We start from the raw sequence: 24,413 nt of genomic DNA, 5'->3' as shown, positions 1-24,413 counted from the left end.
AAGAAAGAGTCAGCTATTTGTAGGGAATGAAAACAAATACAAGTCTCCAAACAAACACACTAAACATAACCACAGGATATTTTCATGTGGTTCTTGAGGTGTGTAATGGGTTTTTATTCTGCATGCTAAAGGCACCATTGGTTAGAAATCTTGGTAGAGAGGAAGATAATGTAAATCATTCTGACTAAATTACATGCATACAACTCTTACAATATGATGCAGGCAAAGTTTGATTAGAAAGACCACAGGTAAATAAAAATGAGTGAAACTGGAAAGGGATATTTAAGATCAGACAAAAGCATTGTTTATAAATTCAACCAATGCAAGTCAGGTTGATGCCATACACAAAAATAGAACGAATCCAGATGTGAATGTCTATTTAAGAATCCAGATGTGAATAGCTATTTAAGACAAAAAGATTGATAATAAAGTCCCCTCATTGAGATGAAAGTTTTTTTCTTAAGTTTAAATGTTCTGCTTTGGGTGAACCATTTATATTTGAGTCAGACCTAGAGGAATTAAGAGGATTAAAGAAAATGGGTAGAGCAAAGTTTTTTTTTTTTCAGAATTTTCTTCAAAAGCAGTGCAATAAAGAAAGAAGAACCCAGAACGGGAAATACCTGTGGTTGCTTGGACCATTAGAGTCTGAGCATGCTGCCCACCAATCAGCCCATGTAGGTGGGCAGTGTAATTAGAAGAAGCTTTGAGGTTGCTGATGGCAAGGCTGTGGGCTGTTGCAGGCACAGAATGTACCTACCACCTTCTCCTGGAGGTGGTCAGTGTTCCTAACTTCTATAAGAAAGCTATCAAAGGTGGATTCCTGAGCTTTCCACAAGAGAGTCACACTGTCCCAGGTCACATTTGAGACAGTAAGGTGACTAAGGAGAGACTCAGCTACTAAAGCAAGAAGAAAAATATCAAAGATTGTCAATGAAAAAACAACAGTCCAAAATCAAACTACATGAAAATAAGTCCATACAGTTTTAGAATTCACCTTCTGGTAAAGAGGTCTGATTTCCCTTTATTGAATACCATTTTTTTTTGTTTGTTTTTGGGCCACATGCAGTGATATTCAGGGGTTACTTCTGGCTATGTGCTCAGAAATTGCCCCTGGCTTGGGGGACTATATGGGACACCAGGGGATCGAACCAAGGTTCATCCTGGGTCAGCCGCGTGCAAGGCAAACACCCTACCACTGTGCTATAGCTCCAGCCCCATGTTGAAAACCAATTTTGAACCACGAAAAGCAAACACATTTAGCTACCATAGTTCCCAGCCTGGTTTTGTTGAATATGATTGAGATAAGAACTAGATTATGGGAGGCCTGCTCTTTCTATGTTCTGAACTTGACAGAAATCTGCAACCTCAAGTAGAATAAGAACAGACCCTCTTTCAACCATGGTGGACTTATGGTAGATCATTCTGATAACAGAGCGCTGCCCTATTTCTTGACTTTTCAAGAATATGGGTCTCTGTGAAATATAAGAAACTATTCTCCTGTGCTTATCTTATCAAATGCTTTTTCTTTTAAGTTTATTATGTCAGGACAATGAACTGTATCAAGACCTGTGATGTGCTCTATCTCTCTATTATCTCTATCTACACATTCAAACTCTTTTTTTTCTAAATAAAATTATTTTAATCTTTTAAAAGCAAAGGTAGTGACCAACTAATGTTAAGCATGCACCATTAGAAAAGCGAGCAAGCTCTTTTTTCTAATGTCACAAGTATTTGTTTTTCTACCTGCTAATGATCACATCACATATTATACATGCCACAGGTACCAAAATTTATGGTGATGGCAATATAATTGATCAAGTTCTGCCTTGTTCACCAAGTTCAAAATTGAAACATAACTATTGTACTTTTTTTCCACATTGTTATTTTTTTTTTCATTATTCTTGGGGCAAGAGAAGAGAGTATAGATGTGTTCTGGACTTTCTCCCTCTCAAATTTGCTTTGGAATTGGGGAGGGGTGCGGTTGGAAGCATGGATTTGCCCCATGTACATTTGAAAAGCAGTTCTTCCCTTTTCATAGTTGAACCAAATACATTAGCACTGGCATAATTTCATTTAATAACTAATAGTTGAGGGCTACTAGAAGACCAAAGATACTATGAAAACTAGTATAAAACAAAATATGATTTTTTTGAAAACTCTTTGCTATAGATGTATTTCTAAGTAAAGGACAAATCTTATTTGGGGGCTCATTTTTAGCTATTAATGAATATTCAAGTTCCATATATTGTTATGAAGCACAGCACATTTTAAAGTTCCAATGTCTTGGTCAGTGATAAGTCATTGATTAAACATTTATGAAATTCTGCTATCTAGAGTGCTGTTGGAAGAAAAAGTTGTTAACTATCGACCCAACTTAGCATCCTGTAAGAGTTGACATGTCATGGTTTGGGGTATATCTCCATGGAGGGGGAATAAGATCACCCTGCAAAAAAAAAAATCTGGAAAAAAGACATTAGAGATGGAAAATGCATTTGTACCTGTGGTGGCTGTTGCCGTGATGGTTTTGGTTTGAATGTTGGGAGTGAGTCCAGTGAGGTAGACAATAAAATCATTACTAGGGCGGAGCCCAGAGATATGAGCAGCCCGTTCATCACCAGAGATATTATATTCCAGTGTTTTCAGGAACCTATTGGAATCAACAATTTCAATGGTAAAAGTCTCAAAGGCACCATCTGTTGCTGTCCAGGAGATATTGAAGCTGTCGGGAGTTACGTCAGAAACCTGCAAGTTTCTGATTTCAGGTTCTCTAGCTGTAAAAAAGAGGGGAAGGGAAGAAGAAAAAGATATCGGAGTCAATCATTTGGCTTGTTGCTGAAGATAGAAGTTGTTAATAGGACCACATCTGAGAAGAAACATCTGAGCAGTGAGGGTTATGGTGGAATGATGCAGTGTTACTGGTCCAGTGCCAATGGAAGAAAAAATGGAGACATGGTTAAGAGGAACACACAGGAGGGAGGGATGGTAGTTTCACATCATGCCTTGTGAGACCCTTCCTGAGACCTTGCCTGGGAGAAATAGGTGGAGTGAATAAAGCAATTATATTGCCTGTGCTCTATTCTTAAGGCTTCCAGGAGCCTTGGGACTTCTGGCTATCTACCAAAAGACAAGAGTGTAGGCAGCTTCCAGCTTCAGAATTGCACTCAGGAGACTCAAATTACTTGGATCTCTCCTGAAACATTCTTCTTGATGATGCTCCCTTCTATTCAAATGAAAATTATTACCGTATTTTTTTTCATACCCCTCACAAAAGATGGGAAAAAATATTTGTGAATCTTATGGAGCAAATGCAGCCTGGAGCTGAAACTTGATTATTAAAAAAAACCTGAGTTTTTTTTTTTTTTTTATTTTCCTTTTTTTGTTTTGTTTTGGTTTTGGATCACACCCGGTGACACTCACGGGTTACTCCTGGCTATGCTCAGAAATAGCTCCTGACTGGGGGGACCATATGGGACACCAGGGGATCGAATTGAGGTTTGTCCTAGGTTAACAGGACAAAATGCCCTACCTCTTGTGCCACCACTTCGGACCGTCTTTTTTTTTTTTTTTTTCTGTTGTAAAAAATAAGTTAGGTAAATGTTTTTAACCAGTTGTGAACAGGCATATTATAAATATGCTTCAGCCTCAAATGCTGGTTGTTCCCAGCCACTGTCTCCTGATAGCATCTTGCATTGTACCATTTGCTTTAGAATATTTTTTCTTGTTTTCCTCATCTATAAACTATGTGTGTCTTATGGTCAGATTGTCTTAAAGAGCAAAATATATGATAAGTTTGATGCCATGGCTCTAACAAGCTTGTGAAGAATTGGCACCTCATCAGTGTATTTCTTGGTACTTTCTCCCCAGTCAAACCTGGTCTGGCTGCTCTTATATTCCATTAAAAGAGCTTGTCTTCCCTTAACTACTTGATTATAAATATTGTTGACCAACGAACAGAGTCAACCTAAGCCTAGGCAGTCAAGTGACTGTTTAGCCAAGAAATGACAAGAAATTCGGTCTTGTAGGTGGTCCTCCCAATGCTTTTCCTGGCAACAGAAATAAAGCACTCCAAGGGCTGGCAGAAGCTTGGTGGGAATAGTTAGAACCAATTCCCTACCAGGGAAGGCAGAGAACTTACTAACCAAATAGATTTGGTGAGCCACAGAGGAGAAAGAATTTGCTGTCTCCCCACAGGCCAGGTCCATAGAAAAAAGAATGTTACTGTCATCAATGTAGAAAACAAGTCCATAAAACTACTAAGGACCCTAAACCACAAGGTTTTCACTGAAGCTCAGATGTGGTGAATGGTTTCTCTGCCTTTTGGGTAGGAGTAGATTATGGCAAACCTATTGAAAAATCTCAGGCCCATTAGGGAAGTCTCTTGCTGCTCTTTCCAGGCTTTTCCAATTCAGGAAGCAGTTGCCTTCATTTGCTCTTTCTCTCTGTAAGAGTTGCTGTTGCTCTGGAGGTTAAAGTATGCGGCCAGATTTTTGCTAGATTTAGCAAGAATATTCAGGTTTGATGGAAATGTAGTCACAGCAGTTAGCTAAGAAAGGTGGTCAGCAGATACAAAACAAAAACAATATAGCCAGCTTTAGCATCAGATTCCAGGAGAGGGGCAGGAAAGATAGCACAGAGGTAGGGCGTTTGCCTTGCAAACAGCAGATCCAGGACAAATGGTGGTTCGAATCCTGGCATCCCACATGGTCCCGAGTGCCTGCCAGGAGCAATTTCTGAGTTTAGAGCCAGGAGTAATCCCTGAGCACCTAAGCAGGGTGTGACCCCCTCTCCCCAAATCCCAGGAGAGATAGCAGGAAGAGGAGCCTGCCACCATGTCAGATCATTGTCTGGGGACCTTGTTCATGCAGCAGAATGCACCCTGCTGGTTCTGGGCTGAGAAGGTGCCAGACAAAAGCAAAAGGAACAAGTTTTAGTTATAAGAGCAAAGGGCATCAGATCTCTGACTTTCAGAGCCTGGGACATTCCTTGCTTCAAATGCTGCTGTGTATCCTGCTGATGAATGGCTTTTTCTTTGCTACCGTCTCCAGTCATAATTGTGCTGTTTCCACTCATTCTTTTTTGGTCTATTTTAATGTGATACTCTAGCGATGACTCAGTATCTTTGAGAACTGCTTGTAGAGGGGCAATTCATTTTTTTTTCTTCCACTCAGTGCACTTAAAAGAAGCACCCCCAGTGCAAACCCTGAAGGGATTCAGGATGCTCAAGCATCTTTTCTACCAGGGCATCTCCCTAAAGACAAGAATTTCTCCTCCACTTGCATTCACACCAGGCTCAGTTGTTTGATCCAAAGCCTAGAGAAAAGAATTCAAACCATCAGGCTGATTCCTGAAACAGAAAGCCATCATTCAACAGAGACAGATTAGCCTGAGGTGGGACCAGAAAAGGACCAACAGAGAGGTTGGGAAGTTGGAGGGTAGGAATTGTGAGATCTGTGTCATTCATGCTGGAGTTCAAAGGCATCTGGACCAAATTTACAGCCCACAGGAAGGTCTCTGAGCATGCATTGTCAGCAGCTATAAGGAACATGAAAGGGTTCAGACACGGGAACACACATCTTGTGTGACCTTTTAGAGGAAGCAGGGAGTCTTGGGGACAGGACAAGGACAGCACAGAAGGAGGTACCTGTGAAGGCCTCAGTAGAGAGCTCCGGTGTCCTAGAGCCCTGGATCACCCCATAGAGAGTAACCCTATAAGGGGTGCCTGCCTTGAGGCTCGGGACATCCACAGCCCGGAGGTTGCCAGGCACTGTGAAATTCTGAGCCTCCTCCACACGATTGGCCTCCTGCACCTGAATGACAAAGTGCTCATAGGTTTGGTCAGCTGTGGTCCAGTGGAGTTGGAGGCCATCCCAGCCAACCTCAGTCACAGCTAAGTCTCCCAGCTGGGGGAGTTCCTCTGAAGAAGGACAGAGAAGTATTGGTCAGTCCAGTAAACCACTCCTGGGAAAACCAAAATGTCACACACCCTAGTTTTAGAAAGAAAAAATAGGCATAGCCAGCACCTAGTGACATAGGGGACAGTAGTCAATCATAGGAGGGCTAAAACTGGAGGGCAATGAATTCCAACACCAGTACTTGATGACATCTTGGGTATATCCCTTTATTCATCTATGAAACTTTCATCTTGCAGGGAACTTGAATGTCCTATTTCATCGGATAATTGAATAATGCAATGATAATATTTTTAATCCCCTGCACAGTCTTCCAGACACAGAGTGAGGGTGTGAGAGTCTAGAAACAGCAATTTTTTAGATGGTGCCCTTGGGAATTTCTCAAAATCATCAACTAGAGTCATCTACTTCACTTCCTTACTGGCCTTAATTTAGGGATACCTTCTGGGGCTAGCAAGGCACACGCTGAGTCAGTTTTGGATAAGGGAAATGCTTTCTTTGGACTTTGCTCTATTGCGTGTTCTCCTGGCTCTGTTGTTTTCCTCCGACAATTTTCGGATGATACTTTTTGTCTGAATGACTAGCTATGGCCTGAAGGCCGTTGGTAGGAAATGAGAGACCTCCTTTTCATTCCAAGTGCTTATGTTTTGCTCAGGAAGGAGTACAAAGCAGGGCCCATTCTTAATATTACTCCAATGTAGGAAGGGAATTCAATGTTATTATTATTGCTGGTTCAGAAGGTTTGCATTCAGACCTGGCACAACTCAGTGTGAGTAGATGGTTGTTCTGGGCCAAACATCATCTTTCAGTTCCTCTTTTTAGGGGCTATGGGTTAAAAGAGAGGAAAATAACTGCAGGAATTTTTGTTCCAAGTAAAGGGACTAGGTACTTTCCTTCAAGTCTGCTGGGATTCAGAGCACTGTGAGAGTCTGAGCATGTAGCTGGAGGGCGTATTTTCAAACTAAGTTCCACATCAACCAGATTAGATTGTTTTTGTGAAAGAACTGGGTACAGGAAATATTGCCTCCTTTTCAGTTCACCTTAAGAATAGGTGCTGACCTCTCAGGAGGTTTTTTGGTAAGAACTGACTTAATTCCCACAGAATTCATTTGCAAAAGGTTTTCTGGGGTTCTAAAAACAAATTTGAAAACTGGAAATTTAGTTGCCTCTATTCAAATATCAGGGGCATCAAATATGCTTTTTGCATAACTCTAGTCAGAAACTATTTCTGAAAATTCAGTGCAATGGTAACCCAGTCAATTTAGATAGATAACAGCACCTTTCTGATTTGGCAATATGTATGTAGTTTTAAGCAAGTGCCAAGATGTTTTAATATCAGGGAGCAAGAATAAACAAATAAAAAACTCCAAACAAGCAAACAGAAACCGAAAAAGCAAATCACCGTTCAATTGATTTGAATTCAGTCATTTAAATGGCATTTTCATAATGCAGCATTTCTAAAGGGGACCCTGAATTTAAGAGCCAGCATTCAATTTCTGTCAATTAAATGTTAGCTTATTTCTCCATGGCTCCTTTAAAAGCTATTTCTAGAAACCCCATGAACAACAAAGAGTTTTCTATAATATAGGGAGCAATAGATATTCAGGGGACAAATTGAGTTGAATTGTTTTCTCCCCAAATTGAATAAAAATATTGACATCATCTCTGACTGCTTTTTCTTAGACATGTCTCAGCCTGGAGGAGTTTGAAAGGAGACAGCCCAGGCAAAGGCTAGCAAGGTCCATTCCTAAGTTTATTCCTTAGTTTGTTGTTTATGTGACGAGTAGCAGGAGATCAGGACACATATGGTTACATACAAGGTCTCTCTAGAAAGCTCTGGCCTTATTCTTGAACCTATTGTTTATATTACTTTTTATGATGTTCTATTACTCAATGGAAAACGTTGCTGTTTGTGGTTGAGTCTTTACCACAGGATAGATACTGAATTTAGCACATTCCTTCATTATCTCATTGATGGCTCATGACTGTTTTCGGATGTAGGGGTTATCATCTGTGGTTTAAGATGAAAAAAGCTCATAGATATAAAATAATATACCAAGATATTCAGCAGGAAGGTGGACTTGGAACCCATTCCTTCTCAGTTGGTATTTGTGTGCATCTTGCTTATCAATTATAGTGAGAGAAGACCATGTCCTTCACTCTTGGTCATGCTGCTATTTTAATCAAAGACCAGCTCAGTCACATCCCTGGGAGGAAGATGGTATACCTGTGATGGCTTCCACAGCAAGGGGTCTAGATTTGCGACCCTTGAGCTCGCCATGCAGGGTGATTTTGTAAGGGGTGCCAGCTCGCAGTCCTGGGATCTCCATTGAATGCAAGTTTCCAGGCACTAGCAGCCTATGACCTTCATCTTGGTCTGCCTCCTGGACCTCAATGACAAAATGTTCAAAGATCCCATCTGGGGAGGTCCAGTTGAGTGTAAAAGCATCCCAGCTAACCTCAGTTACTGTGAGATTTTCTAGATCTGGAATCTCCTCTGTATAAGAAGACAAAGTTGTCAAGTTATGAGAAGGATCAACTGCACCTTGGGATTTAGATGAGATAAAGTCATTTAACTAAGCAGGGTAGGGTGAGTTGTCTTGGTGGTCATAAGAGATGCAAGATTTAGAACAACAGTTGAGTGTACTCTAATGGTTGGCATTAGCAGGGTTTTCTATGTAGCCATGTGTAATGAACTATGGTTCTAGAAAGCATTCACAATATCTGTTCTTGACATGCAAATTGGTCTTTGGGAGAACTTTTTGAGTGTGTGAAAAAGAAAAGGAAGACTTTTTCTTCTATCCATCCATTCTTCCTTCCTTCCTTCCTTCCTTCCTTCCTTCCTTCCTTCCTTCCTTCCTTCCTTCCTTCCTTCCTTCCTTCCTTCCTTCCTTCCTTCCTTCCTTCCTTCCTTCTTTCCTTCCTTCCTCTCTTCCTTCCTTTTACTTTTTTCCTTCCTCCCTTCTTTCCTTCCTTCCTTTTTCTTTTTTCCTTGTTTCTTTTTTCCCTTTCTTCCCTTCCTTCTCTTCTTTCCCTCTTTCCTCCTTCCTCTTTTCTTTCCTCCTTCCTTCTTCCCTTCTTCCTTCTTCTTTCCTTCCTCCTTTCTTCTCTTTCCCTCTTTCCCTCTTTCTTTCCCTCTTTCTTTCCCTCTTTCTTTCTTTCTTTCTTTCTTTCTTTCTTTCTTTCTTTCTTTCTTTCTTTCTTTCTTTCTTTCTTTCTTTCTTTCTTCTTTCTTTTCTTTCTTCTTTCTTTCTTTCTTCTTCTTTCTTTCTTTTTTCTTCTTTCTTTCTTTCTTTCTTTCTTTCTTTCTTTCTTTCTTTCTTTCTTTCTTTCTTTCTTTCTTTCTTTCTTTCTTTCTTTCTTTCTTTCTTTCTTTCTTTCTTTCTTCTCTTTCCTTCTCCTTGTCTTTCCTTTTCTGTCTTTCCTTCTTTCCTCTCTTTAGATTGTGATTTTCAACTTATTATATATATATTATATATATTATATTAGATATATTCCTGAAATATTCATATTTTGGAAGAAAAGTTCCCTCTCTCTTTTGTAAAGGAAGAAGTGATAGAATCTTTTATGAACTTAATACTATGTTATAATTAGAGCATGTCCAAATAAATGATATCACACTTGGAGAGAAGCAGAGATAATAATGTGGTATTCCCCTACATATCAGGAATGAATCCAGTTTTTAGCAGGAAAAAGTTCTTCCTGAGAAAACATAATGGAAAGATCAAACTAGTCTAGAATACCTGTCAAGACTTCAACCAAGACAGGGGTTGTGCTGAAATCTTGAGTGACCCCACGGATGGAGACTTTATAGTGTGTCGATGCTTTGAGCCCAGGAAGGTCCATGGACCTTTGTGCTCCTGAAACTGTGAAGTTCTGAGATGTATTTACTGTGTCTCTCTCTTGCACTTCAATGAAAAAGTGCTCATATCTCCCTTCAGGAGCTGTCCAGTTGAGTGTGAGGGCATCCCAGGCCACCTTGGACACAGTGACCTCTCCCAAACTGGGAGTTTCCCCTGGAGGATGACAAAGAACTAGTTTAATGATCAAATTACATTAGAGCTGGGACATCTTTTACACAATGATAATCTTCACATTACCTAAGAAATGTAATAAACATGCATCATGCAGTTTGCTAAATTTGAGAAACAGTAAATGTTAGGAAGGGAAAGTGTTTTGTTACTTAATTTTTAAGGAATTCCTCTAACCTCTAGAAAATACTGGGTTCATTTGTTATTTTCACCCCCTTTATGTACTTTTATTACCAGAGGAGGAAACCTACTGATTAAATAAAAAGACTCTTCCATCGGGGCTTGGTTGTATAGTCACAGACTGGACTCTGTATAATTCTTAAAAGTGTGTTTTACTGAAGAGTAGTGCAAGGATTGCCTTCTGATTTTGTGAATCCTGTTGGCTGTCCAATACTAAAATCCAAAATGCTATCACTTGGGACAGAAGTCCAGAGATAAGTTAGTTTCTGTGTTATTATCCTTAAGCAGTTTTCTGTTGAGAAAAACAGAACTTAGAGAGGAAGGTAAGAAGTACCTGTGGAAGCCTCAGCAGAGAGTACCGGTGTCCTAGAACCTCGGATCACACCATAGAGAGTAACATTATAAGGGGTGTTGGACTTGAGGCCTGGAACATCCACAGCTTGGAGGCTGCCAGGCACTGTGAGGTTCTGAACTGCCTCCACCCCATTGGCTTCCTGCACCTGAATAACAAAGTGCTCATAGGTCTGGTCAGCTGTGTTCCATTGGAGTTTGAGGCCATCCCAGCCAACCTCGGTCACCGTGAGGTTTTCCAATGCAAGGATGTGGTCTAAATAACGATAGAGATAGAGTCAGTTAAACCATTCCTCAAAAATGCTTGCCGTCTGAGAACCCAGAATTGGTCCAAAGTTGGCCCAAGGATTCCACTCACCAGATCCCTGAGCATATCTATCTCCAAAAAAATACCAACAGAAAAATCACTGTCATAGATAAATTGTTGCTGAGATGTGAATGGGAGTTTGTCTTTGGGTGATGGAATTTTTGTGTTGATCAATCTTCTATGGAGCCAGAAGTCCGCATGCTTATTTTTATAATGCTTTGTTTTTTTATTTTGTAAATCATCTTATCTCGATCCTCAATTATATGGAACAATATGAGCTATTCTTAGAAATGTTTGTTTGTGCTGTATTTGTAAATCTAGCCTAATGAATTTTGAGAAAATTGGCTTGTCTTAGATGTCTTTCCTTTTCGTGCTGCCTCAGATTCAAGAGGAAGGTCTGTTTTGTAGTTTCTTTATCTTGGAATGTTTTATGAGTTTCCTGGGCTCAAATAAGTTTACATAAAAAACATCAAAGATCTTAACACAGTTAGGCTGCCTTGAGGAAGGTCATGAGTCTTTACAAAATTGTCCTTTACTGGACCTTCGAGAATGAGTCCTTATTAAGATCAATTAAAATAGAATGTGCCTCTACATTTGTCTCCAGAACACACGTGCTATAATGAAAACACATTTATTTGGAAATTCCTACAAGGTAATAATCTGCCCAGAGCTTAGTTTCAATGGACTTTATATGACCAAAAATTAAAGCTTTTTCTCTAGATGTGAGTCCTGTGAACAATAGAATAAGCATGGTCTTCAATTCATATAAAAGAACAAATAGTTTATTTATTCCTTTCATTGGCTGTTAGCTGGTAATGAGCTCTATGTATACATGAAGGCAGACTTCTAACTTGAACATTTTTGCTTTTCAAAGGAATTGGAGGTCACCTTTTAAATATGTACTTAATTCAGAATTTTCCAAGTTCTGGGGAACATTACTTGTAATTGATTTATATTGGCAAAGTTTATGCTCCTTAAAATTCTTATTTGATCTGGAGTAGATATTTACAGATGAAGTCACTTATTGGCCAAATCTAGTTTGCCTGTTGACTATTTTCTAATGAGCCAGCTAACAATAATGTATCTACTTTTGAATGATGGGAGCAAAACTAAAAGATTTCCTGACATCTGAAGATATACAACATTCAAACTTTGGTGAAGCATAGTCAATTTTATTGGCACAGAGCCATGTGAATTAATTTATGCTTTGCTGATAGCTCTTTAAGTCTTATAACAACATAGCAGAATAGTCATGACAAAAACCATGTGGCCTGAAATATCTGAAATATTTGGTATTTGGCCCAGTAAGAACCTTTTTATGGCAACTGATCTTGAACTACATTCTGTGGGTTTCTCATCTGGTGTAAATTCATACCTAACTCATACCTAACGCCCCATAACTGTTCTTAGTTGCACAAATTTGGTCTTAACAGGAAAGAAAGTTCCCCAAATTTGTAAGAAATGAATTTACTTGGAGGCCACAAGGTGAAAGTCAAATATGCTCAAACTTACTTGCCTTTAGGAAAGTCAGGAACATCAACTCTGATGCAGTTTTCCTTTTAACTTTGGGACTTTAAAACAACTACATTCAAAGATACCAGCTGACTTTATGATTAAAGAGACAAAGAACAACCCCCAAAAGCAGTATCAGCCAAGCTATCATTATTAAAGAAAGCTGATTATTGTGATCCTTAAATTAACTTCATATTTCCCTTTCTTCTTTCCGTTATGCTCTGAAGACTGCATGTAAACAATGTCACTTTACCTCTTTTATGGGAATTCTCTTTAGTGAGAATAAACCTCCCTGTCTCTGTTTTCCAGGTAACTATTTTCAAACTGTTTCTCAATTTCTGTTCCAAAAAATTCTTAAAAAAATACATATATTTATTTAAGAACTATGATTACAAACATGTTTGTAGTTGGGTTTCTGTTTCAAGAACTTCTTAACTGGGGTTAGTTATTATTCATATTCTATCAGGCTATTCTGAAAAATATGGCTGAAGGAAGAAGAAAATATCCACATCGGAAAACATTCTTTCTTGATGAGAAAGAAACATCTTTTCTTTTCAAGTTATACTTTAAAAAAGACATGCTATTGATAACCTATAGCCCCGCTTGAAACGATGTCCTTCATGTCCTGCATACACTTTGTGCTGTGGCTCAATACAAAATGATGATCATGATAATGTTTCTTGTCCCTATTGTAAATTCTAATTTTGGGTAGGCAAGTCAACAAAAGGCATCAGATTGTTGCTTAAAAATGCAGGGCTCTTTCTGTCACTGGAGTGGATGCTGTTGGTATCCCTCTACAATTTCACCATAAATACTAGTCAGTTAAACAAACCATGCAAGTTCAATGAATAACATCAACAAACCTATGAAAGGGAGTAAAATGAGAAAGACGAGAAGTCGGAGAACAATTGAATGGAAACAGAGCAGACAATAGTTGAGTTGAGGTTGAGTAGAACAATGAAATTTTACCTCAGTGCAGACTATTTATTTCCATAGCAAATGCTATACTGCTGACTTGCCTCCCTGAAAACCTAGGGTTTCCCTTGTATAACTCCACATGTAATGCCTCAGCATTTCTTTACAAAATACTGTTATTTATTTTTTTTCTTACAGCTGCTCCCTGGCATCTATTCTTTGGATAGTATCAAGGACCCTGGGAAATTTGAATTTTGAAATTCCCACTTTTTGAGCTTTCATGGTAAGTTTTTCAGCCGTCCTGGAGGAATTTCTGACAGTGCCAACTTGAAAGCTTTAGATTTCCACATTCATATAGACCAAGCGCTAATGGAAGCAGAATTCCTTTTCAGTGTTTACTAATGAAAACTATTCTTGCACAGCCAGGGATAGCCGGAGCTAAGCATCAGGACTCCAAAGAATCAAAGAATAGATTAAAATCACTTTGAACTTTTTTTTTCAGAGATCATAAAATTGTAGCTATAAACCTTATCTGCCTTAAAACTTGTCAATGAGTTTGACTCTCAAGAATGAAGCTCTTCATAAAATAGTTTCCATTTTTTCTTGGTGAAATTTCCAACCTTGCATCCTGCACTAGCATATAGCAGACAGCCTAAGTCCAAATATATATACACATATAGTCCATATATATATATACATATATATGGACTATATAATTTTATATTATTTTATTATTATTCCTTCTAAATTTTTATGATACTCCTCTATTAGAAATGCTGTTAGTTTCTTCTCCACTTGCCTACATCCTTTACATTTTTCAAGTTTGACCAAGAACCACCTTTTCCAAAATGCCTTTTCCTCATTTCCTTTACTCAGATCCTGAATAGGTACCTATCCTGTGCTCCTATATCTTCCTACCATTTGCTTCTATGACAGACCAGTTTGATTTTTACACTTTTGATTTGGGTTTCTTTTTCTCATTGGCAACATAATTTTCTTTAAAGAAGGAATTGTGTTTCTGTTCTATATCTCAACACTGCCTGGACCACAGTTAGTGAGAAATAAATATTTGCTGGGTGGATAAATATTTGAATATGTTTTGATTTGCTCTATGAAATAACCAAAAAGGCAAATCATAGCAAATGTTCTCTATTGTTCACAGCTGTGGCTAAAATCAAAATTCTACCTTCAGCTTCCCAAAGCCTGGAAAATGACAGAGAGGTCACTGTGGAGTCATGCTAGGATGGAAAGCTATTTTGTTGATATCAATTTATATATATATCTGTTTTATGCTCCATAATGCTTAAAATAAATGCATAGCCTCTAGCTTAAACAGGACTTCAATTTATCAGAATGGAAATGTAGGGAGGGGTGAATGGAAGAGACATTTGAGTCACACTAATTTTTATACAGGGATAAAAGAATTAGTACTCTTTTACTCTTGCTTTCCTTTCTCCCCTTCCCTAATTTTTCCTTTTCCTTTATTCCATCATTCCTTCCTTTTCCCTTCCTTTATTTTTCATTATCTTTATATCTCCTACTATCTTTCACTTCTTTGTTTCTTTCCTTACATTCCTATCTACATTAAGTTTAATTGGAAACTTTCAAGAGCAAATCCCCTTCCCTTCCTCATAAACCCTAATGGAGAAAATTTGAATTGTTAAAACAGAAATAAAAGGAAAACATTAGAAGATTCCATGGAAATAGATTAACTGGGGTCTCCATGTACTTTGTAATATTAGGGCTATAGCCATGATGGGGCCGACAAAAGTATCTTTTTAAAGTTAGTCTTAGGTCATAAATAAATAAGCCAACTACAGAATATAACATAGCAAGTAAATGTCATGTAGAACATGTTGAAACTGCATAAAAAAGTCAGTTGTGATTCGATAGCAATTTTGAGTTAGTGTTTAGTGAAGGTCTTTGCTTGGAGACACAAGAGCTCAGTAAGACACAGGAGCTGATACTATGGGGGAAAAATGGTAAACAACTAGTTAATAGGCAGGTGACTTAGCATGTATGAAGATCCTGATATAGAATGAAGCTATTTAGGTACTTAACAGTAAGAGGGCCCTAGCAGTCATGGTAAGCAAGAGGATAAAAGTCAGCAGAGTGAGAGTTAGAGAGGAAAGGCTGTCCTCTTCAAAGTTTTGCATTTTACAGAAATGCTGTGAAGCTAGACCATGCATACTTTTAATTTGGTGTTATATTAAGAAAAAGGCTTTTATGTTGGCCAAAGGCCAGGCTTGAGCCCTGAAATTCCCTGGGAAAAATGCTTTGGTGCTGCTCATTCCCTGCCTTTCCTGTAAAATGCACAAATAATGAGTTTTTGTTTTTGTTTTTGTTTTTGTTTTTAGAATTCTGCTGTGCACAATCAGTGATATGGAACAAGGAGTTTTTTTTTTTTTTATCTTAAGCTTTGAACCTGGATCCCATATGTTTTCAGAATTCATTACCACATACTTTATTCATCTATTGACTCCTCCTTTCCACTTTCCCTTTCTCTTTATATTATTGTGACAGTTACGGGAGCTGTTCCTTCCCCTTGTACTTTTTTTCCTTTTCACATAGCATAGACTTGTCTGAGTTGCACTTATAGTCTCAGAACTTAGGCTGAAACTCCACTATAGAGTTTTAGAACTGAGCAAATGTTGGAATTTGGAAAGATAAAATTCTAGAGAAGAAGTAAATTCCCATCTCATTTTTAATAATTAAAATATTCTCACTGTAAGGAGTCAGAGAGACATATTCTAGAGAGAAAATAAAAACAGCAAACATAGGAAGCATGGCGCAATTTTCTTGTAATGAAGATGGTCTCTACACAATATAATTTTTCTACATCAGTGTTATGGAGGCATGGATGGGCCAGGAAAATTAGTGATCCTTTTGGATGCCAAAACTTCCAGACTAGAGATAATTATTTCAGTCCTTCACTCACTTGAAAGCTTCCATTTCTCTAATTCACTTAAGTCTGGGGCTTCTCTCTCAGAGAGGTTGCTCTAAGGTGGAATGACTGAGTGGAGGAAGGACTATTTATTTGATACAGAATTTGTCAAACTTATGAGAAAACAGAAATAAAGAGAGAGAAAAGAAGGAAACAGATACGGAGAGGGAGAGAGAGGATAAAAAGGAAGTGAAGGAGGAATAGAAAGGATAGATGGAAAAAAGGAAGGAATATTTGTTTCCTAATTTTTTTCTTGTTACTTCACTCTTGATAAGAATAATATTTAAAAGACTGAACAGTCAAACACACCTTTCTTTCTTTCTGACTTGACCATCCCCTCCCTAACCCATGTTCCAGAAGAATATCCTTGATGATCTCATATCTAAATGGAAAGCAGTCCTAACACAGAATCAAGAGAATGGACCTTCTGTGCTGACTTTAAAATTTCCCCCAGAAGGCTGCTCTTTGTCTACCAAATATCCCCCCCTCACTTGATCACTGTTCTTTCTTACAAATATCCATAACTTTAAGTGGGCAGTAACAGGCTCAGTCAGAAGCTTTCTCTTCCTAGACTCACTTTCAGCTAGACGTGGCCAATGAAATGAGAGAAGTCATTGATGATGTTTCCTGAAAGACTCCTGGGGAAGTTGTTCTTCTTTGTGCTGCCTACTACAAATCTGTGAAGGGCTGTTCCATATAATGACATTGAGGTAATCTCTGGTAATGGAAGCTGAGTGATAATGTTAAGAATATGAGTCAACAGTTGCTCATATACCAGCATGCCATCAGATATAGAATGGGTGCTTTATTCATGCTTACTAATAAACCTAACTCTAGAAAATATTAAAATGCTAGATAGAACAAACATTTTTAGCAATAAATGTTGGCGGTCAAAAATTAAATGTGCTTTTTTATGTAAGTTGAATCTATTTTCTTTATGCTTTTTTAAATGAGCTCTTGAATAAAATATGGCAGCAGGCACAGAGGGCAGAATAATTGGGAGGGAAGTGATGCTGGAGATGAGTATCAAGCTTTCACAAGCTCAGAAGCTTAGACACTAAGAACTAAGAGAGGAGAAAAATATAAAAGTCCCTTTGAATGGCTCCAAGAGAATCTGGAATAAAAACAATAGAACATAACCAAGTAATTATAATCAATGCAGCAGTCATTTTGAAGCAAAATGAAACAAAAAAAAATCAAATGTTAAGGCTAAGGTCATGGGGAGAAACTGAGAAAATATTTGAATATACAAAGTATAAAAAAATAATAATAGTAAGGAAAAAAGACAGACAAACAAACCCAAACTTTGAGGTTGAAGTTCTCCTGAGAAGAAATATTTAAAAATTGATTAATAGCCCATCAAGGAAACTTTGAGGATTCAACTAGAATTAAAAAAACAGGTCAGTTATTCCTTCTAAGTGGCATGCCTCCTATGTAGAGAAAGCAGTCTGTCTTCCAACTTGTTTTCAACCTGTGAAAATAACTTGACTAGTGAACCCTCTAATCCTTCCAATCCACAGAAAATCTGGAAGGATCAGAGACTGAACTCACCTGTGGAAGCCTTCACACGTGCTGGCTTGCTTTTGTGTCTGCCTTTCTCTGTCCTGAGGATGACACTATATTCCTTCCCAGGCTCCAGATCTTTTAGGATGTATGAGGTAGTGTCTCTGGGGAGCTGCAACTCCATGGATTGGCCAGCTCCAAGACTATAGTTGAGACGGTAATGGTCAAACTTGGCCAGTGGTGCCTTCCAAAGTAGGTTCATGCTGGTCTCTGAAGTTTCAGTAACCCGAAGATCCTTGGGTCCATCCAGATCTGGGAGGAAAAGAGTGAGTTGAGTGTGGTACTATTGGCTGCAACTTGTTTGTTTATTTTACATTTATTTATTTACATTTATTTATTGATTTGGGGTTTTGGTTTATACCTGGCAGCACTCAGGGATTACTCCTTGCTCTGTACTCAGAAATTGTTCCTGGCAGGCTCAGAAGACCATGTGAGATGCCAGGAATCAAACCAATATGTGTCCTGAGTCAGCCACATGCCAGGCAAACCACCCTACGATTGTGCTATCGTTCTGGCCCCTGCAAGTTTTGACTTGCAGAGAGATTGTGTGGTTTCAGGCAGCAGTGCAAGTCTCAGTTTTTAATCTTGAATGTTGGATTTTTTTGGTAAGATGGAAAATAATGAAGTGTATCATCCACATCATAAACGCTACTCATAGCCTTTAAAAAGAGCTAACAAGTGAGATGAGGGGAATGTAGAGAAAGACTATTAAGGTAGGAGAGTGTGAAGTGGGATCCTGAGACAAAGATGAAGGGAAGTGAACACTCTGGGGTGAGATTGATACTGTGAGGTTGCATTAATAAAATTGTATTAGTGATCAATTATAAATTATATAAATTACAAACTTTTATTTTATTTTGGGGAGCATGGGGTGGGCCACAGCCAGTGGTGCTCAGGGATTACTTCTGGCTCTATGCTCAGAAAACTCTCCTGGCAGGCTCTGGGGATATGGGACACTATATGGGATACCAGTGTTAGAACCCGGGTATATCCCAGGACAGCTGTGTGCAAGGCAAATGCCCTATCTCTATTCTAGCACTCTAGCCCAAAATTATAAAATATTAAATTATAGTGAAGAAAATAAAAACTTAAAAATGAGCATTAGAGTAGAGATAAATAAATTGAAGTAAGAAACCATTAGGAAGCATATAAAGAGGATTACACTAAATGAAAAAGCAATGCTAAAAGTTGCATAACTATAAGATTTCTATCATGTAGCTTTCTTGAAATGACAACATTATAGATATGAACAGATTAATGATTGTCAAGATAAAGGGGTGGGAGTGAGGCAGCTATATTGACAAAAGTAATAGGAAAGAATTTTGTGACAAAACAATCAAACACTATAGTTAATTAGTTAAAAATACCGACAACCAAATGATAAATAGTTAAATAAGGATGCTTATTAGTACATGGAACTCTGAATTGAGATTATGGATTATGATATTGTCGATTTCTTGCCTTTGATCCTGTTCAGGAACTAGCCTTACATCTCCATTTGAGGAAGACTAGGAGCAGAGTATAGCAGAAGGGGGGGGTCTTTATATTATTATTATTATTAATTATTATTATTATTATTTTGTTTGGGGACAATTCCTTGTGGCACTCAGGTCTTACTCTTGGCTCTGCACTAAGAAATTACTCTTAGCAGGCTCATGGGAACCATATGGATGCCAGGGATTGCATCTAGGTCAGCAGCATGCTGGGTAGGCAAACACCCTACCCACTACGCTATGACTCCAGCCTCTTTATATTATTTTTTTTAACAAGGCATGTATGTCTACTTCCAAACAAAAAGAGGGAAGGGACACAAAATGGGTACAAAGGATATTCCAGTTCTCAACTTTGAGTTGTGATTATGAGGAAGCTGAAGAAATGAGGTTAAGTCTTCTCATCAGCCTTGTGGTCCGACCCTTCACAACATCTGGCAGGGCTCAGGAGGCTATTGGAGAGCTAGGGGAAGGATTTCCCCCATCATCCCCACTTATTTTAGGGGAAAATATCTGAACAAAGAACAACTAAATCCATGTTACCCTTCACCATCATCACCAAGGGATCAGAGCTGCAAGAAGTGATAGAGAAAAGCAGAGGTTCCTCTAAATAAATTCATAGTAATGAATGTATTAGTATTCCCTTTCTTCTCTGGGCATCTTCTGCTTCTTTTGTATTTCTGCCTGTGGGTCATGTCTATGGGGGCCAGTTCATGCCTCACCTGTGGCCGCATTTATAGTGGTGGGGTCGCTCTCCTTGTCTTCCTTCACAGCCGACACACCAATCCCATATTCAGTTCCTGGCCTCAGATCTAAAAGAGAGTGAGTAGTGGAGATTAATCCCCAAACCATACAAACTTTTAAGAGTCATATAATGGACCTGAGGTGAACCCCAGAGACTGTCATTCTGTATCCAGAATGTTCTGCAAGTTGACTTACCGAAGCCTAACTGACAGGGGTAGCAGTGACCATCACTGGTTCTCTATCTGGAGGGTCGCTGGTAGGAATGAGCCGCATTTTTGGACAATCTAAATTGAGTGTATGGTGCTTACCAGTGAGTGTGGCTTTGGTTGTGGCTTCCTGGCTCTTGGGGACTTCAATCTCAGTGTGGTCATCTCCAGAAATGGGTGCATACTTGATTCTGTAGCTGTCTACATCTGCCTTGACATTCCTCCATTCCAGGGTGATGCTACTGTCTGTCTGAGAAGTGCGTCGCAGATTTCTAGGGGCATCCAGGCCTGTTTGGGAGAAGAAGGAACATTGGCATGGAGGACACTTTGGAACCCTGAGAGTTTAGTCTTTGATAGTCAAGTTCAGGTGCAATATCATTGGCAATTATAGACAAAGGACAAAATCGTCTCCATTCCCTTCTGTTGCCATGGCTGTTGTACAATTATTTTTTATGCTCCACCCCACCCCAAGCCTGATGTACAATTATAAACAAATCATGTATCTCTGGCACTTTCCCCATTCCTTCCATCATAGGAGGGAATGAAAGTTTTACTCATTCTTTATTATTCTCTATACTGGGATCTAAAGGAAAGTTTATAGTAACTGAGTGATAGCTCAGTGGTCAGAGGCACACATGATCTGGAATTTGAGTTCAAATTCCAGCACTACATGTCCCACTTCCAACACTGCTAGGAATGGCCCTGGTCACCTAGTTCTGTCAGCCAAGTATTATTGTTTAGTGAACCATTGGTCCTCAGAGAACTCCTTGGGAGGTCTGTCAACCCCAACAAAAACTTTATAAAAACTCAGACAATATTAACCTGAGTAGTTTGTATATACTTATATGGATATACATACATCAGTGTATATATATGCAACTAAATAATAAGTATATTATACCCATAAAATACATATATATTGCAAGCATACTATGTATATTGTATATGTATATCCAAGATATAATATACAAATACTATATATTATTTTATATATGCATATACTTTCTATAAGTATAATAGCATCTACTGTGCCAATAGATAATACACACATAGATAAGAGACTGTGTTGTAATAATTCATACACTATCCATTGATCTTGAAAGATTATTTATTGAATGGATATTCAAGCTACTTTATAAAGAAGGTAAGGAGCTAAGTGCCCTGTTGGATTTTTTTCATTCTAATGATTTCCATATAGTTACTAAAATATTCAATTTTATTGAAAATGTCAGACCAGCATGTTGCATGTTCATAAAATCATTAATTTTTTACTTTGTAGGATTATTTGAAGTATATATTTTCAAAATTAATAATGCTTGATACTCTTTAAGAAATTGTAAGCTTTTCTTCCTGCTGTGAATTGATCTCAACAGCCATCCCCAGGCAGAAAAGAATGACTATCTCATAATCTTCCTTCCAGGCTTTGCTTACCTGTTGTGAAGGTCTCATTGGCCGGGTTACTGGACATGTCAGCACGACGGGAGATAAGGGACACCTCATATTCTGTGTCTGGCTTTAGGTTCCCAATGGAGTACTGGTTCTCATCATGTGTGAGGTCAATGGTAGTGCGGTCTCCAGGCACATTTTTGATCCCATAGGTGAGCTCAATGCCATCAATTTCTGCCAAAGGCTTAAACCAGGTGATCAGAGCAGTGGTGTCTGTGATATCTTTCACCTCGATATGACTGGGGGCATCCAAACCTGTGAAGAGCAGACATCAGAGTGGTTTCAGAGACTTGAGCTGAGCATAGAGGAGCTTGTGACTAGCCCAGCCCCAAAGTGGACATTGAAAATAGGCAGCAGCCACCTGTGTTAGCCTTCATTCCCTGTTTGATAAACTATATGTGGCAATGACAATCTGCTATGTTTCTTTGTTTTTCTTAAATATTAAAGAAAATAATTATTGCAAAGCCTGGAGTACAGAGCCAGGGACATGATGGTTGCATGATACATGATCATTATGCTGTCAATATTTTTTATTACCCACTTTTTGCTGTCATTATTTTTTATTACTGCTCTCGTAACTTCAAAAAATAGGCTGGGGCTCTTTTTCTTGAAAAACATTGACTTAACTTCTCTAACTTCTTTCATTAGACAAAAATTCCTGCAAGGTTCATAATATTTCCATCAAATTATGGAGCCAAAAGTGAGGCAATGGCAAAATAAGGAAAGTAGATTTTAGTGAAAGGAATCCATCGCTATCTCAAGCCTTGCATATTTTAATATCTTCATCACATTCTCTCTTCTGCCCTGAGACTCACCTCTTGCTCCCTCAGTCCTGCTGTTTCTGCTATGGTCACAAGTTCAGGGGGATTCTGAGAGGGCAGCTTATACATTTTTTTATTTCTTACTTTCTAACCATTCTTTGCTGTTCAATTCATCTTCTTATAGAAGTGATTTTAATACTGTCCTCATAATTATCCTCATTTTCTTGTCTCAATGCATGATGGAACAAACTGTTCTGCATGAATAGGGATGTTAGTCACTATCCAGTGCTGCATCCATATATGATCCTTAGACACCCTGTCATTAAAGAAATGAGGAATCAATCAAGTATATTGTTCTTCCTCTGATTTTTGGATGCTTACATAGAAGAGAGGGGCCATTGTCCTGTTCTTGCTAAGTACCAAGCACAGTGCTTTGAGATTTTCATCTTAACTTCCATGCTAGCTTTTAGGGAAGATTCCATAAACCTATTTTATGGACACCAAATTGGAGATTTTAAAGTGAACCTATTCAAGGTGTTGGTAAGTGGAGAGGCTGGAATTGAAATACAGGATTGTTTAAGTACAAAGTCCATGCTCTTCCTACTTTGAGTGAGGACACCTCCCACAGACACTCATGAGCTTCAACATTTAACATGGCTTTGATAGTTATTATCTGGGAGAAGGTGTCAGATATATGTTGGCATCAAAATGCTTTTGTCCTTTCAACACAGTCAATGCTCAAGGAAGTGTTTTAAAAAATTTAGCAGAAAAATATAGGTCTCTCAATGTTGGTATTTATGTAACTATGAAACTTCAAATGTTGCTATGTTTGTCCGATGATAAAGAAAATAAAGCAGCCAACTCCCCAAATCAGATTAAAATGAAAAGGGCAGGCAAAAGAAAAGATTGTTTTTGTTGTTGTAATGAGCCTTCTCTGTAGAAACTATGCATTGGTTTGATCTTTTCTCTACACCTTTCTGTGAATAAATGATATTTTATTTCCTGTTTGTACCTGCCTTCTACCTACCACAGAGAGATGTTCTCAGATAATGGCAAATACTTGCTTATAAAGGAGAAAATTCTACATATTGGCTCTGGGCAAGATAAATATTCAAATATTTAAATGAAAGATGTTTTTTCTTGTCATTAGTCAACAGATTTAGTTTTTCCACCAATTCTCTGCCAAGGAGAGTCAGTTCCACAAACAATTGGCACAAATGCTATCTTGAAAATACGTTTTTTGCTAAATGGCAATACAAAATTTTATTTTACTGTTTATAAAATTTTGGATTTTTGGGGCCAGAATTGTAGTACAGCATGTAGGGGACTTGTCTTGCACATGGTCAACTCAGGGTTAATTCTTGATACTTTATACCATCCGTTAAGTACCACCAAGAGTAATCTATAAGAGCAGAGCCAGTAGTAAGCCCTGAATATAGCTGGCTGTGGCCTCCCAAACCAAAAAGACCCCCCCCCCAAGAAACCCCATAATAGCAACACCAAAACTTCGCTTCTTGATAGAATAACTCCACATTTTGATTCTTTCACCTGACCATATTACCTAACAGTAGCAAATTTATTCTTTAACTGAGGAGATCTGACATCATTACTGTTGGGTGACATACAATTTAGGTGCCTTTTGAATACATAGAATCAATATTACATATAATTAATTTCTACTGTTGGAAAAGAACAACATTAATTTTGGTTCTATCTCTTCTAAAGGACTAAGTAATAATAGTAAAGTAGATGACATATAAAGTCATTGCATTGGTTTCAGTGCTATAACTTCCTATAGTTTTGTTTCTGGGGCCTGTTTTATTTTTTGAGGCTCCTTTCATCAGTAAATAGAGCCTTTCCACACCCCAGTAATCTCAATGACTGTATTGAGATTTATTTTGACAGTAATGACACATCAGTAGAAGTTCTACTCAGTTGCCATGTGAACAAATCCCAGCTGACATAATGGAAGTTGAGAGACTACATGAGACAGAGAGGTACCTGGATGAGACCAGACTAGGTCAATCAGGTCCTAGCCCACACAAATGCATGTG

General features: G+C 38.4%; 1 protein-coding gene across 1 annotated transcript in view; it reads right to left on the bottom strand.

Moving 5' to 3' along the window:
- Positions 1–24,413, bottom strand: part of TNC (tenascin C) — a 72,240-nt gene that overhangs the window by 37,006 nt on the left and 10,821 nt on the right. The window contains exons 6-14 of the mRNA XM_049774231.1: positions 21,584–21,853; positions 20,255–20,440; positions 19,925–20,014; positions 17,701–17,964; positions 10,455–10,727; positions 9,653–9,925; positions 8,137–8,406; positions 5,642–5,914; positions 2,499–2,771 (exon numbers count right to left, since the gene is read on the bottom strand). Coding sequence (XP_049630188.1) covers positions 2,499–2,771; positions 5,642–5,914; positions 8,137–8,406; positions 9,653–9,925; positions 10,455–10,727; positions 17,701–17,964; positions 19,925–20,014; positions 20,255–20,440; positions 21,584–21,853 — 2,172 coding nt within the window. The remainder of the gene's footprint in view (positions 1–2,498; positions 2,772–5,641; positions 5,915–8,136; positions 8,407–9,652; positions 9,926–10,454; positions 10,728–17,700; positions 17,965–19,924; positions 20,015–20,254; positions 20,441–21,583; positions 21,854–24,413) is intronic.

Source organism: Suncus etruscus, chromosome 5 (assembly GCF_024139225.1).
Source record: "Suncus etruscus isolate mSunEtr1 chromosome 5, mSunEtr1.pri.cur, whole genome shotgun sequence".
In the NCBI taxonomy this organism is placed as follows: domain Eukaryota; kingdom Metazoa; phylum Chordata; class Mammalia; order Eulipotyphla; family Soricidae; genus Suncus; species Suncus etruscus.
The sequence above is the reverse complement of the archived record's forward strand: the minus strand, read 5'-3'. Positions and strand labels throughout refer to the sequence as shown.